The sequence below is a fragment of the Elaeis guineensis genome, chromosome 2 (genome assembly GCF_000442705.2).
Source record: "Elaeis guineensis isolate ETL-2024a chromosome 2, EG11, whole genome shotgun sequence".
NCBI lineage: Eukaryota > Viridiplantae > Streptophyta > Magnoliopsida > Arecales > Arecaceae > Elaeis > Elaeis guineensis.
Window position 1 is genome coordinate 9,045,948 of NC_025994.2, and position 15,063 is coordinate 9,061,010.

The 15,063-nt window shown below is 37.2% G+C and overlaps 1 protein-coding gene across 1 annotated transcript; it reads left to right on the forward strand.

Annotated features, from left to right (window-relative positions):
* The first annotated feature begins 1,979 nt into the window (after positions 1-1,979).
* On the forward strand, positions 1,980-10,712 carry LOC140855205 (uncharacterized). Its single transcript, XM_073251082.1, has 10 exons — positions 1,980-2,100; positions 2,185-2,281; positions 2,381-2,505; positions 2,604-2,712; positions 2,799-2,913; positions 2,984-3,032; positions 9,702-9,810; positions 9,893-10,010; positions 10,093-10,272; positions 10,560-10,712. Exons 1-10 carry the CDS (start codon positions 1,980-1,982, stop codon positions 10,710-10,712), a joined length of 1,176 nt encoding a protein of 391 aa, XP_073107183.1.
* The last annotated feature ends 4,351 nt before the right edge of the window (positions 10,713-15,063 follow it).

A 15,063-nucleotide genomic window follows, 5' to 3' on the forward strand; every position in this document is an offset into this window, starting at 1 on the left:
ATAATCTAAATTTGATCCTTGAGCTCGATTTATAGGAGAAAAAAAGAGTATTATCTAATGACTCTTGGATCGAAATCGAAGCAAGAAAAAAAGAACAAGACTTATCTATGGAGCGACATGTTTAGCATTCATGCTTGATCATGCTCATTGGATGGTTGAGTCATTAGATTGGAAAGGATGAAAATACACTTAAAAGGATAGACGTGAACTGAGAAAGGACTGAATAATGTGAGAGAATGAAATCTGAGGCTATCCATAGCAGATCATTTTGAGCTCTAGGGGGATGATCGAGACTATCACCTTAGATAATCAAATATTGATCATCTATGTGCAACGCATGGGTCTCAGCATTACTTCTCTCTATCGATGTTTTGGTGGGGAGGGTTCGCAACACACGGTCTCACTCCTCAGACTTTCTTTTCCCTCTTCATTTGGGGGTTGTTGCTATTAGGATAGCCTTCTATTTTCCATGATTAAGTTAAAAAATTAGAGTTGAGGAATGGTGAGGTTGTTGCTATTTTGAAGCAGCCTTTCACTTCCTTGATTAAGGTAAATAGAAGAAGCATAGTCGGAAAGGAACATAGAACAATAGGAAGGATCGATAAAGGATCGAAGCAGCCTTTCACTTCCTTGATAAAGGATCGAATGTACTCTTTCTTTTTTATTTTTTTTTAAACTTAGGCAAAACTGGAAGAGAAATCTTTTTTTTTAATGATGTTTCTCTACTATTGGAAGAATATGTGACGGACATCGCCTGCTCCATGTCAACATGTGGATGAGGGAATACATGATGATGGAACAGAGGCCAGATTGACCGATTGGGGAACATGTGACAAGCATCACCCAGTTCTTTCTTTGAAAAAGAAAACAACTAACCCTCCATTTGATATGAAGGATGGATTAGAGGAAGAATGGATAGCAAAAAAAAAAGATGGATGAGGGAGAGGGGGATAGAAGATCCATCTATCACACGTGTTTGGTAAAATATGGGAGGATGGATAAGAATAGTTCCCTCCTTTGTTCAGTATAGAAGGAATAAAAAGAAAAATTGATTATATCTGTTTGACATTTTTTATTAAACTGTCATTTGATAAACAAAGATCATTATTATCAATTTATAATACTTATCTATTATCTATATAAAAGTAAAGAAGTCTGGAATAGTCAACGTGGAGATTTTCCTGCCGAAACATGCACCAACCCACGTAGAGTTAAGTCTTCATTACATTTTGTGGTTGTTTTTTCCCGCCCGACTATGCAGCATATAAGTTTTTACTTCCATTTTCAACTCAAATGAAAAGTTACCTTCTTAATCGTCTCAACTAATTTTTTGAATTCCTGTTCAACCATGGTAATGACATGTATAATTCAAACTGACATTTAATTCTTTGCATGCTATGTATTGAAACCATACAATCATTAAAGCACACAGAGAGATGCATTTAAATGAGTAGTTAAAATCTTTTCTGCTATAAAAACTAAATTATCGTATACATTTCAATCTTGTTGCACACTTTGGTGTGTAATTCTTAATTCAATCATCCTTCCATCTGTTGTGTTTTGTTAATCGTTATGGCTCGAAGGTTAAGTTCCTTAGACGAGATTGTTCCTGGGAAAGTAGATTGGAAGATCAAGGTTCGAGTCATGCATCTGTGGGTAGTTCCAACCTATGGCAATCCAAACGAATCTAACAGTATCGAAATGATCCTTATAAATGAGAAGGTTGTGTGAAGATTCTATTTGTTAAATGATATATGGCATTTTTTTTTTTTGTTTTGTTTTGATTTATAACCGATATGGATTTCATGTGTAGATATTTTGTTCATAGTTTTTAGGGTAATAAGATTCATGCTTCTATCAAGCAGAGCCTCATAACCAGATTCAAATTATTGGTCACTGAAGGTCTTGGTTATCTCATTCAGAATTTAATGGTAGGATGCAATGATGGAAAGTATAGAACAACAAAACATAGGTACAAGATGAACTTCATGGGTATTACAACCATTACTGAAACTACAAATGATAAGACACCAAAGAATGCTTTTGTGTTTGTGCCCTTTTCTGAAATCACTCAGGGCATGGATGAGACCTATCTGATTGGCAAGATTGGTTATAATTAATGTCTGACAAATAATTTTCATGATAACAGCTTGCCTTTTTATTTTTTATTTTCTGCATCGATAGATGTTATTGGAGAACTGGTTGGAGAGGATAATGTGATGGAGAAATTTGTTAGAGGTAGGAAGAGCAAGCTGATGAAAATTGAACTTGAAGACTTGGAGTTAGAACATACACCAATACTTTTGAGTTTGTAGTTCATTTCTAGATAAATGCTCATGTGCCTTTGTGTTTGTTTTTTACTTTGTATTTCTGGTATCAGTAAGAATAAACTGTCCTGCACCTTGTGGGGGGAATTTGCTGATCAAATTTGTTCATATCTCGCTGAGAGCAATAGTGGTCCTATAATTGTTGTACTTCTTTTGTTCAAGGTTAAATCATACCAAGGTAATTTCTTAGTCTAGCCATAAAAATATTATTTAAACAAATATATGTTGAGTTATTATATAAATAGTTGTTAATACTTATTTGGTTTGTATTGTTAGAGAAAGTTGGCATCTCCAATGCATATTATGGATCAAAATTGCTTATCAATCCTACTCTGAAAGAAGCTGCTGATTTCAGCAACAAGAATGGGCTTTATTTTAACTGCTTGTAGTGATGATGCTAAATATTATTTTCAACTATTTTTAGAAATGAGTACTCATCTTCCTCTTCCACTAGGCTGTTAACTGGTGAAGAATTATACACAAGAGGATAAGTCAAATATCTGGACATTCTTCATATTCAATTTCTGATGATTGGGTAAAGCATACGGAGAGGAAGACAATTGATGATGTTCTCGATGCTGCTGAGGTATTGGTCATTCACCTATTCATACTACTTTTTACCTTTTTATATAACTTAAACCTTTATATTTTCATAGGAGGAATACTGTGCTGTTTTAGCAACCATATTGGAAATAGAGTCAGGGTGTAATAATCCGGCCCAATTGGGCCCAAAATCAGTCCACAAAGCCCAAACGAAAAGAAAGGAGAACAGAAAGGGAGTCTTCTTCCACCTCTCACCGGCTCCCAATCGGAGACGGAAAGAGCTCCCTCCGGCTCTATTTAAGGAAGAGAACCCTCCTCTCTCCCTCTCACCAAAGATCTGAGACCCAGTCGACGGCAATCGTCGAAAAACCACCGTGAAGACCCGACCTGTGCCCGTCCAATTTCTCGTCGGAAAGCCTCGCCGGCGTCGAAGGTGAGCCTCCTCCTCCTTCCTCTCTTCTCCCCTTTCCTTCCCGTGTCGGTGTGCACACTCGTCGGCGACTGGAGTCGCCGGATTTTGTTGCAGAAGAAACCTCTATTTTTACCCATTTTTCTTCGATTTTTCGACACCAGTGGTCACCGCCGACCACCGATTTGGTCCCTCCGGGCCATAGGATCGTCGGCCCTTGTCGTCGGCCACCGCCATGACAGCTGTGGCCCTTGGTCGGTCGAGCAAAGGAGGGGACCACATGGTCCCCTATTTCAGCCCAAGACAACCGTGGGAAGAAGAAAAGAAAAAGAAGAAGAAGGAAAAAGAAAAAGAAAAGAAAAAGAAGAAGAAGGAAGAAAAAAAAAAGAAAAAGAAAAGAAGAAGGAAAAGAAAAAAATAAAAGAAAAAAAAAGAAGAAGAAAAAAATAAAAAATAAAAATAAAAAAATTATTATATAAAATAGTAGAACTCTCTCTCCTCTCTCGACATTCTCTCTCTATTTTTTCTCTCTAAATTCTCTCTCTATTTTCTCTCTATAGACCTTTTTATCTCTTTTTATGGACTTTGTCTCTCTAGAGTCATTCTCTCTCTCTGATTGCATCACAGACCCTAGGATAAACTTGAGATGAAAATATGATGATCTGAGACTGCTCCAAAATTCGTGCAGTAGATTGGATCCCAATCCGATCCTTATTCGAAATTGATAACATCAATCATGGTAAATTCATATTAAGTCACCCTGATATGACCTATGATGATCTCAATCATGATTGCCACTTTTGAAGGATACGAAGATTCTCTCTCCACTTTTTCTCTCTATTTTCTCTCTCATGATTGACTTTCTTTCTCTAAGAAGGTCTATAAATTCTGTACCAAGTCATGCCTTCATCTTTTAGGGGCTCATGTTGACTCTAACAAGATGATCCAAAGTTGCTTTGATATCCGTGCTGTATGTCAACCTCATTTGATCATATCAAGTATCTTTCAAATTCATTATTAATGAACTCTATTGATTGATCTTGATCTAATCTGTGCTTCACAATTTTTTGATCAAGTCACTTGAATCTGACCCTCAGACCAGAGATCCTGAATTGCCCTGGTATCTAGATGGTCCGACACATCCGGTCAACAGTCCTCTTTCCTTATGATTTAATCTTGTTATATTTATGGAATAGAATTTGATAATGATTTGATATTTTAAATAGGATTAGCTGATTCTTCTAATGAAGTCTGAAGATCTAAGATGAACGAGGTAAGTAGATCTTATGTTCCTTATTTATTTTTAAATGATCATGTTTTTATGCAAAGAATTGCTATTGATAAAATTATAATTTTTCATAAAATAAGGATCGGCATATGTGATATGAAAAAGCATGTTTTATTATGAGTATTGATTTCATGAATATGTCTTATGAAAATAGCATGATTATGAAGCATGAATTTTATTATTTTTTCGTCTATGTATATGTATGCTTTAAGAAAAAGATATAATAATTTCAAAGGCTCTCAGATGGCTATGAATGAATCCCTTCGGGAAGGTTGACATCCGGAGCTAGCATCCATACGAAACATGGCCCTGCCAGCGGGTATAAAGTTGGCACATGAATTAAGAACTCTGTCGATTAAGAAATATTATCCTGTCATGGGTATAATAGTGACCTTAGCACGAATATCTGTGAGCAATATTTTGAAACATGACATGAATGCATGATGAAAATGATTTATGATTCATGATTGTGAAATATACATGATTTATACATGCATGATGAGTTTACAACTTATTTTGTTATATGCTCTATGAAATACTTTATTTTGTATTACCTATTATTTTCTAAATATTGCATTATCATGAAAAACTTATGTTTGATCCGATAAGGAAGTGCAAGTTCTACTTACTGGGCTAGTGTAGCTCATATTCTTTTTGTTTTCTTTTTGTTTGAACAGAGGAATAAGGTTAGGATCGGCAAAAAGAATCCAAGCTTGAAGATCTGTATAGCAAGCTTAAAAATTTGACAGCAGAAGTTTAATTTATTTTATAATCATGAATTTGTAGTTATTTATGAATGTTGAGATTCGGATTGGTACTTGCTTTTGGATTTAGATGCTCCGAATCAATATTGGTTCAATTATTTGATGAATAATGAAATTGAACCTTTTTATTTGATGAATTTTAGATGATTATGATGGATTGGCTTCGTGTTATCGTGGGCTCCATCCCTCGGTAGCATGGTCGTGTTATGTCCTGAATTTGGGATGTGATATTTTATGGTATCAGAGCTTAGATTATAATCATTGGAGATTATGATATAAATAATATAAATGATTAGGATATGATAGAATAATATCAGAGCTTAGATTTAAGATCATTGAGATTATAAAGTGATATCAAAACTTTATGTATGATCAATAGGATGTGACCGAGTGGAGTATAATGGATAATATCATAGCTTAAGATTATGATCATTAAGGATGTGATAGAATGATATAAAGTTTAGATTATGATCACTAGAGAATATGACTTAAGTGGTATTTGAACTTAAGGTTATCATTATTCAAGATTGTGACTTTAGTGATATTTGAACTTGAGGTTAAGATCATGAAGAACATGATAGATATAAAAGAAAGGATTCAATAATTTGATTTCGAATCAATAGGTATTATGATGAAATTTATGCATAAATAGCATATGATGTCTATAATAGAATTGACGAGTTATATCTTAGATTTCAATAAGCAAGGTTGACCTGAGTACGAGAAGTGTTGACCCTAGAATGAAGTGAGAGGTATTGATATATTATGTTAGGTATATTTGATGACATTGGAATGCTAAACCTATATGGATAAAGGACATGATAACTTTGCTGATTTTGATGTTAATTTTTTGCAAAGAAAAGTTGGTTTGGAAGTTGTCTAAATGATTGTAAGGTAAATCGAAGATTAACTCAAATTAATTCTAGATATATTGGATTCTTGAGGAATGGTGAAGTTTATATAAAAGTTCAAACATAGAAGGTGGATGAAGATTTAATTTTGATGTACTATGCCTAAGAGATAGTAATGACAAGAAAACCTTAAATTTTACCCTAAATTTTATATGAAATCTGAAAGTTGGATCTATCTTTGATTGATTTAATATACAAAGATATTTTTGATAGACTTAGATAATTTGGTAAGTTGAGATCAGAGTGCGCAGCAAAAGCATGATGGTCTGAATTGATTAGAAATATTAATCCTTTAAATCAAAAAATATTATGAAATATGTTAGTTGTAAATAAGGAAGGATTTTACTGATAATAAATGGATGCTAGAGAGAAAATCTATCTGATCAAGGAAAGACTCAAAGCAGCACAGGATAGACAGAAGAGTTGGACAGATAGAAAAAGAAGAGAATTAAAATTTCACTTCGGTGATCATATTTTTCTAAAAGTATTACCTACAAAAAGTATCATGAGATTTGAGAGACATGGCAAGCTGAGTCCGCGATATATTAGACCTTTTGAAATTTTGAGTCGAGTAGGAGATGTTGCTTACGAACTAGCTTTACCACCAGATTTATTCTAAGTGCACAATGTCTTTCATGTTTCACTACGAAAAAAAAAAAATATACCTGATTTAAATAACATGATAAAGTATGAGCTATTGCAAGTTCATGAAGATTTAACCTATGAAGAATTTTTCCTCTGAATTATTGATCAAAAAGAGCAAGTTCTAAGACGGTGCATCATTCCATATGTGAAGATTCACTAGAGTAATCATGAAGAGAGAGAGGCTACATGGGAGCTTGAAGATGATATAAAGACGAGATATCCACACTTATTTAAAAATGAAGGTACGTTAAATTTCGAGGATGAAATTTTTTTAAGGGGGGTAGAATGCGATAACCCGACCCAATTGGGCCCAAAATCAGCCCACAAAGCCCAAACGAAAAAAAAAAAGAGAACAGAGGAGAAGACTCCCAAAGAGAGTCTTCTTCCTCCTCTCATCGGCTCCCAATCGGAGACGGAAAGAGCCCCCTCTGGCTCTATTTAAGGAGGAGAACCCTCCTCTCTCCCTCTCACCAAAGATCCGAGACCCAGTCGGGGGCAATCGTCGAAAAATCACCGTGGAGACCCGACCTGTGCCCGTCCAATTTCTCGTCGGAAAGCCTCGCCAGCGTCGAAGGTGAGCCTCCTCCTCCTTCCTCTCTTCTCCCCTTTCCTTTCCGTGCCGGTGTGCACGCTCGTCGGTGACTGGAGTCGTCGGATTTTGTTGCAGAAAAAATATCTATTTTTACTCATTTTTTTTCAATTTTTCGACGCTGGTGGTCACCGCCGACCACCGGTTTGGTCCCTCCGGGCCATGGGATCGTCGGCCCTTGTCGTCGGCCACCGCCATGACGGCTGTGGCCCTTGGTCGGCCAAGCAAAAGAGGGGACCACATGGTCCCCTGTTTCAGCCCAAGACAACCGTGGGAAGAAGAAAAGAAAAAGAAGAAGAAGGAAAAAGAAAAAGAAAAGAAAAGGAAGAAGAAGGAAGAAAAAAAAAAGAAAAGAAGAAGGAAAAGAAAAAAAAAAGGAAAAGAAAAAGAAGAAGAAAAAAATAAAAAATAAAAATAAAAATATTATTATATAAAATAATAAAACTCTCTCTCCTCTCTTTATATTCTCTCTCCATTTTCTCTCTCTAGATTCTCTTTCTATTTTCTCTCTCTATATCTTTTTATCTCTTTTTATGGATTTTGTCTCTCTAGGGTCATTCTCTCTCTCTGATTGCATCACAGAGCCTAGGATAAACTTGAGATGAAAATATGATGATCTGAGACTGCTTCAAAATTCGTGCAGTAGATTGGATCCCGATCCGATCCTTATTCGAAATTGATAACATCAATCATGGTTAATTCATATTAAGTCATCCTGATATGACATCTGATGATCTCAATCATAATTGCCACTTTTGAAGGATACGAAGATTCTCTCCACTTTCTCTCTCATGATTGATTTTTTCTCTCTAAGAAGGTCTATGAATTCTGTACCAAGTCATGCCTTCATCTTTTAGGGGCTCATGTTGACTCTAACAAGATGATCCAAAGTTGCTTTGATATCCGTGCTGTATGTCAACCTCATTTGATCATATCAAGTATCTTTCAAATTTATTATTAATGAACTCTATTGATTGATCTTGATCTAATCTGTGCTTCATAATTTCTTAATTAAGTCACTTGAATCTGACCCTCAAACCAGAGATCCTGAATTGCCCTGGTATCTGGATGGTCCGACATATCCGGTCAACGGTTCTCTTTCCTTATGATTTAATCTTATTATATTTATGGAATAGAATTTGATAATGATTTAATATTTTAAATAGGATTAGCTGATTCTTCTAACGAAGTCTGAAGATCTAAGATGAACGAGGTAAGTAGATCTTATGCTTCTTATTTATTTTTAAATGATCATGCTTTTATGTAAAGAATTACTATTGATGAAATTATAATTTTTCATAAAATAAGGATCGGCATATGTGATATGAAAAAACATGTTTTATTATGAGCATTGATTTCATGAATATGTCTTATGAAAATAGCATGATTATGAAGCATGAATTTTATTGTTTTTCCGTCTATGTATGTGTATGCTTTAAGAAAAAGATATAATAATTTCAAAGGCTCTCAGATGGCTATGAATGAATCCCTTCAGGAAGGTCGACATCCGGAGCTAGCATCCACACGAAACATGGCCCTGCCAGTGGGTATAAAGTTGGCATATGAATTAAGAACTCTGTCGATTAAGAAACATGACCCTGTCACGGAGATAATAGTGACCTTAGCATGAATGTCTGTGAGTAATATTTTGAAACATGATATGAATGCATGATGAAAATGATTTATGATTCATGATTGTGAAATATACATGATTTATGCATGCATGATGAGTTTATAACTTGTTTTGTTATATGCTCTATGAAATGCTTTATTCTATATTACCTATTATTTTTTAAATATTGCATTATCATGAAAAACTTATGTTTGATCCGATAAGAAAGTGTAAGTTCTACTTACTGGGCTAGTGTAGCTCATATTCTTTTTGTTTTCTTTTTGTTTGAACAGAAGAATAAAGTTAGGATCGGTAAAAAGAATCCAAGCTTGAAGATCTGCATAGCAAGCTTGAAAATTTGGCAGCAGAAGTTTAGTTTATTTTATAATCACGGATTTGTAGTTATTTATGAATGTTGAGATTCGGATTGGTACTTACTTTTAGATTTAGATGCTCTGAACCAATATTGGTTCAATTATTTGATGAATAATGGAATTGAACCTTTTTATTTGATGGATTTTAGATGATTATGATGGATTGGCTTTGTGTTATCGTGGGCTTCATCCCTCGGTAGCATGGCCGTGTTATGTCCTAGATTTGGAGCGTGATACAGGGAATGATTGGTGGTATCAAGGTTGCACTAAATGTTCAAGGAAGGTTCAATCTGCTGGAACAAAGTTCTATTGTGAGGGTTGTGACAAGCTTGTGCAATCTGTTCCAAGGTAATGTTCGTTTTATTAACGTCCGTAAATGAAACTTACAATTGAATGGTAACTGTTTCATAATATATTTATCTGTACGTAGATTTAAAGTTCAAGTCAAAGCCATTGACCAAACTGGTTCTACCTCCTTGATATTCGATCGTGAAGCTACTCAGTTTTTAGGAAAGACTGCATCAGAAATCAGGCAGCAAGAGATGAAGGTGAAATAAAACTTGAATATTCAAATTAGTATAAATCAGTAATACTACATATGTCATCTTTTCAAAGCTTGGGTATGTGCAGAATGGTGTAGGATGTGGCCCTCCTGCGGTGCTAAATAATTTTGTTGGTAAAAAATTTGTGTTCAAGATTAATATCAAAAAGCTGAACGTTAAAAGTAAGTGGTCCATTTATTCGGTTATGAGAATGAGTGATGATGCTGATCTACTTGAGCACTTTAATTCTACCTTAGCTGATAACAAGGTGATTATACCTTTTATGATTTAGATTTGGGCATTACTTGGCTTCTAAATTTATATACGAAACTTATTTCAATCTTGGCTTCAAGGCTATGATGATGATTCTGACACTGGCTACCAGATGCTTAATCGCAATCAGTTAATGATTTTGCCAAGGTCTTTACATTTGTTATATTTTTTAGATGTAATTAATAAAATGCATTTGCACCAATTTTTTAAGTTTTGTATGCAATAGCTAATCAGTTTGTTTATGTTATTGGACTTTTGTCTGCCTGTGAAAAAATGTTGCAGGAATCAGTTTCTGATGAAGTTGAGTACACTTCGCCTACTAAGACCCCCTCAAAAAGATTTGCTGAAGATGTGAGTGACACCATTGTTGATGACCCTACTGCACAACTCTCTGGGAACAAGCTCAAGAAAGTGATCAAGGTTGAAAAATATTAGGATTTAGATGGTTATAGAAATGGTTAATTGTAGGAGAGGGTGGAACAATACAGTATTTATGTTTTTTTTTTTCGTTACTGTTTCATGTAATTTTCCATTTCTGTCTTCTTTCGGTTGCTTTTTTGAGTCTTGGACTAATTAATATATAGATGTTTTTGGTGTTTTGCACATAATCTTTCTCAACTATTCTTGTACTCTTTCTGGAATTTTCATTTTAGTATGCTTTCTTTGTAACTTTTTTTTTCAACCCAAGAATGATAAATACATGAGTGGTTAATGCTATCAGCATGTTAATGACCAATATCGAAGCAACTACCTATGAACCTATCTTTAATTCAACTACATTAAGCTTCATTTGCATGTATATTTAACAACAGATATAAGTATAGCAGTTATATATATCTGGAAAATGAACAAGCAGAGTAGTTGCAAGTTAAAGGCTATCTTTAATCATTCATGCATATTTAAGATCAATAATATCTGTGAAATAAATATGCAGAGTATTTGCATGTTGAACGATATCTTCAATCATTCATGTATATAGTTGTGTTTTTTGAAACAATAAAAACTACACCAAAATTAAAGAGTAGGAAACTGAACGGACAGGGGTTGCACATTGTACAGTGTCTGAATCCATTACTGTGTCATTGAATACACTACAGTAGATGTATCTATCTGCGAAATAATCAAATAATCAGGCAGATTGTTTGCACGTTGTACGATATCTTCGGACGTTCATATATATAGTTATATATTTAAAGATTTGGAAACCGAGCATGCAGAGGTTGCACGATGTACAGTATCTTTGGTACCTGCTCTTCTGGAAGACTGATGTAATTAAGCTATACGATACTAATAATTGTTAGCTTAATCTTAGATTGCATTTAGTAGTTGGCAATCTATCCAATTACTGGCAATTTAAAAAGGTCTCATCAGATTACCATATTTGGTATGTCTTTTGGGTTGGTAATCTAGATTATCGGATAATGCAGATTACCTCTCATGATCCAGATTACCTCCCATAAAATAATCTGGATTACCAAAGGGAAGGATGGCTATTCAGATTACTATCACTTTGAAAATCTTGTAAAAAAATTTTTAGATGAAACTATCCTCCTCTCCTCTCCCCTCCCTGCGCGGCATCCTCCTCAACCTCCTCCATCGCTTCCTCCTCTTCTCCGGCGGCCTCCTCCGTCATCCTTCTCCCCAGCAGCCTCCTCCTTGACCTCCTTGGTGGAGCTGGATGAGGCAGGAGATGTCCTCGGAGATGCGGACCGAGGGTAGGATGCAGGCGAGGGAGGCATTCTGAGGGCGGGGGATGCGGTCATCGAGCCAGACATATCCGCGCATGGCCCCCGGCTGCCACCACAGGTGGAGGAACTCTCGGTGCCGCGGCTAGAGCTAGGCAAAGCCGACAATGCCAAAGACGACATGGCGGAGGGAAAGCAGTGCGGTGGTGTCATCCTCCAGGGAGGGGGAGCCGAGAGAAGAGGTGCGGGTGGTGGAGTCGCGGGTGGCCAAGTGACAGCATCGGCAGTCAGGAGGCCGGGTGCGGTGGCCAGGACATCACGGGCAGCTAGGGGATCGAGGTGCAGTGTCGGAGGCACGACGGGTGGGTTCACCGGGAGGCCAGGAGGTGGTACGGAAGGGTGGGATGAGGAATTTCTAGACGAAACTGTCCTCCTCTCCTCTCCCCTTCCTGCGTTGCGTCCTCCTCAACCTCCTCCGCCGCTTCCTCCTCCTCTCCGACGACCTCCTCCATCATCCTTCTCCCCGACAGCCTCCTCCTTAACCTCCCTGGTGGAGCTGGATGAGGCAGGAGATGTCCTCGGAGATGCAGACCGAGGGTAGGGTGCAGGCGAGGAAGACATTCTGAGGGCGGGGGATGCGGTCATCGAGCCAGATGTATCCATGCATGGCCTCCGGCTGCCACCACAGGTGGAGGAACTCTCGGCACCGCGGCCAGAGCTAAGCAGAGCCGGCAATGCCAAAGACGACATGGCGGAGGGAAAGCAGTGTGGTGGTGTCATTCTCCAAGGATGGAGAGTCGAGAGAAGAGGTGCGGGCAGTGGAGTCACGGGCGGCCAGGTGGCAGCATCGGCAGTCAGGGGGCTGGGGTGCGGTGGCCAGGATATCACGGGCAGCTAGGGGACCGGGGTGCAATGTCGGAGGCACGATGGGCGGGTTCACCGGGAGGCCAGGAGGCGGTGTGGGAGGGTGGGAGGAGGCACGAAAGGCGAGGGGCGGAGGCCACTAGGGGTGGGGGGAGTGGGGTCGGGGTGCGGCGTGTGAGGGAAGAAAAAAGATGGAAAAAAATAATAAAATAATATAATAATAATAATAATAATAAGTAATATAAAATAGTGTAAAATTTTTTCATATAATAATTTTTATCATTAAAAAAATTAAATAAATAGTTTAAAATGTTAAACTAATAATTTGATTTAAAAGTATTTTAGAAATTTGATGTTACATTACTAGTAATCTGATTTTCATACCAAACATGTCAATCAAGATTTTCAGTAATTTTACTGTAATATTATCTGCATATACTAAATACACTAATCAATATTATTGATAATCTATCCAGATTGTAGGTAATTCAGATTATCTTTATCTAGCAATGCACCAAATGCAACCTTAATGTTGGCGTCTCTCAGGCTGTCAAGATGATTAGAAGAGCCATGTCAATCTATATAAGATACGAACCATGCTATATCATAAGAGATGCTACATCTGGGATATCTACACCTATTTTGCTTTCAAAATGAATCATTTGTTTGAAAATGGATTGTTTTCGGGAGGTGCGATGGTGTCTATTCTGTTAACAATGTTTGCCTTTGATCTAATGCCATTGAAGTTTGTTGGGTTCTGCCCATGTGGGGCCCAATATTTAATGGGCCACGTGAGGATTTGAGAGCACCCGCTCTTTTGCTCTCTCGTTCTCTCTCTCTCGATTATCGATACACATGCATGCGACCGGAACACCGCCGCCCGAGAGAAAAAATTTTTTTTTTGGCTGTGATCTTTTGGCTCCAATCAGAATGGTGATTCGACTCCGATTGGCCCTAAAATTTACAGACGTGTTCCCTACATATGGTTCTCCACATCCAACGGTTTGATTATTGTCGGATACTCTCTAACCTAGATTTTTATTTGACTTTGGATTGTGAGATTTTCGGGATTGCTGTTTGTTGTGGATTTGATGATCTGTGGTCTATGTGATCTCTGGAGTTTCTAGAAGAATTGTGTATCTCACTAATTATAGTGAAAGTTTTTCCCTCTGGCTTGGCCCGTGGTTTTTTTGTTTCTGGATTTTTCACGTAAAACTTTTGGTGTTCTTTTGTGTGATTTGATTTATCTTTGTTATTAGTGCTGGTTATTATTGGTTGCTCGTATTTTTCTTAACAAATTGGTATCAGAGCCAGATCAGCTACAGTGATATTGTGTGATTAGATGGAGGACAATGACACGGGCACTATGTTGAAATTAATCCAGTCGAACTATTCGATCTGGAAGCCAAGGATGGAGGATTATTTATACTGCAAAGATCTGTATGAGCCCATCGAAGGAGACAGCACGAAATCAGAAGGCAAGTCAGAGAGAGAGTGGCAGGTTATGCACAGGAAAGCTGTTGGATTGATCAGGTAGTGGATTGACAACGATATATTCCATCATTTTGCCACAGAGACCAATGCTAACTCACTCTAGACAAAACTAGAGGAGTTGTATGAGAGAAAAAGCCCACAAAACAAGGTGTTTTTGATGAGAAAGCTAGTCAACTTGAAGTACAAAGAAAGCCGTTCAGTGACTGAATATCTCAGTGAGTTTCTTGACTTGATGAATCAATTGACTAGTATTAAAATAGCCTTTGATGATGAAATACAGGCATTGCTTCTACTGAGTTCTCTATTTGACAGCTGGGAGACACTTGTTGTATCACTTAGCAATTCTACCCCTAAAGGTGTTTTGACATTGAATATGGTGAAGGGCAGCATGTATAATGAAGAAACAAGGCGCAGAGAGCAAAGAATCTCTAACCAATCTAAGGCATTTGTTATAGAGAGGCAAGGGAGAAGCAACAGTAAAGCTCCTCAGCACCGTAACAAGAATAGAGGGAGATCACAAGGAAGAAAAAATATCATGTGCTACCATTGTGGCAAGATAGGACACTACAAGAATGAATGCAGAAAACTCAAAAGAGAGAATTCAAGAGAAAGAGATGAAAAAAAGATGACAAAGAGAAAGGTACAGTAGCAGCAACTTCAGATGGTGATGTGTTCGTTGTCTGTGATGATGGATATGTCAACCTTATTTGTCAAGACTCTACTTGGATAGTTGATTCAGCTGC

Coding starts and splice junctions, on each gene's coding strand:
- LOC140855205 (XM_073251082.1), top strand. CDS start 1,980: ATGAACTTCATGGGTATTACAACCATTACTGAAACTACAAATGATAAG. Junction 3,033..9,701: donor ATTGGAAATAGAGTCAGGGT/GTAATAATCCGG, acceptor AGCGTGATACAG/GGAATGATTGGTGGTATCAA. Junction 9,811..9,892: donor CTTGTGCAATCTGTTCCAAG/GTAATGTTCGTT, acceptor ATCTGTACGTAG/ATTTAAAGTTCAAGTCAAAG.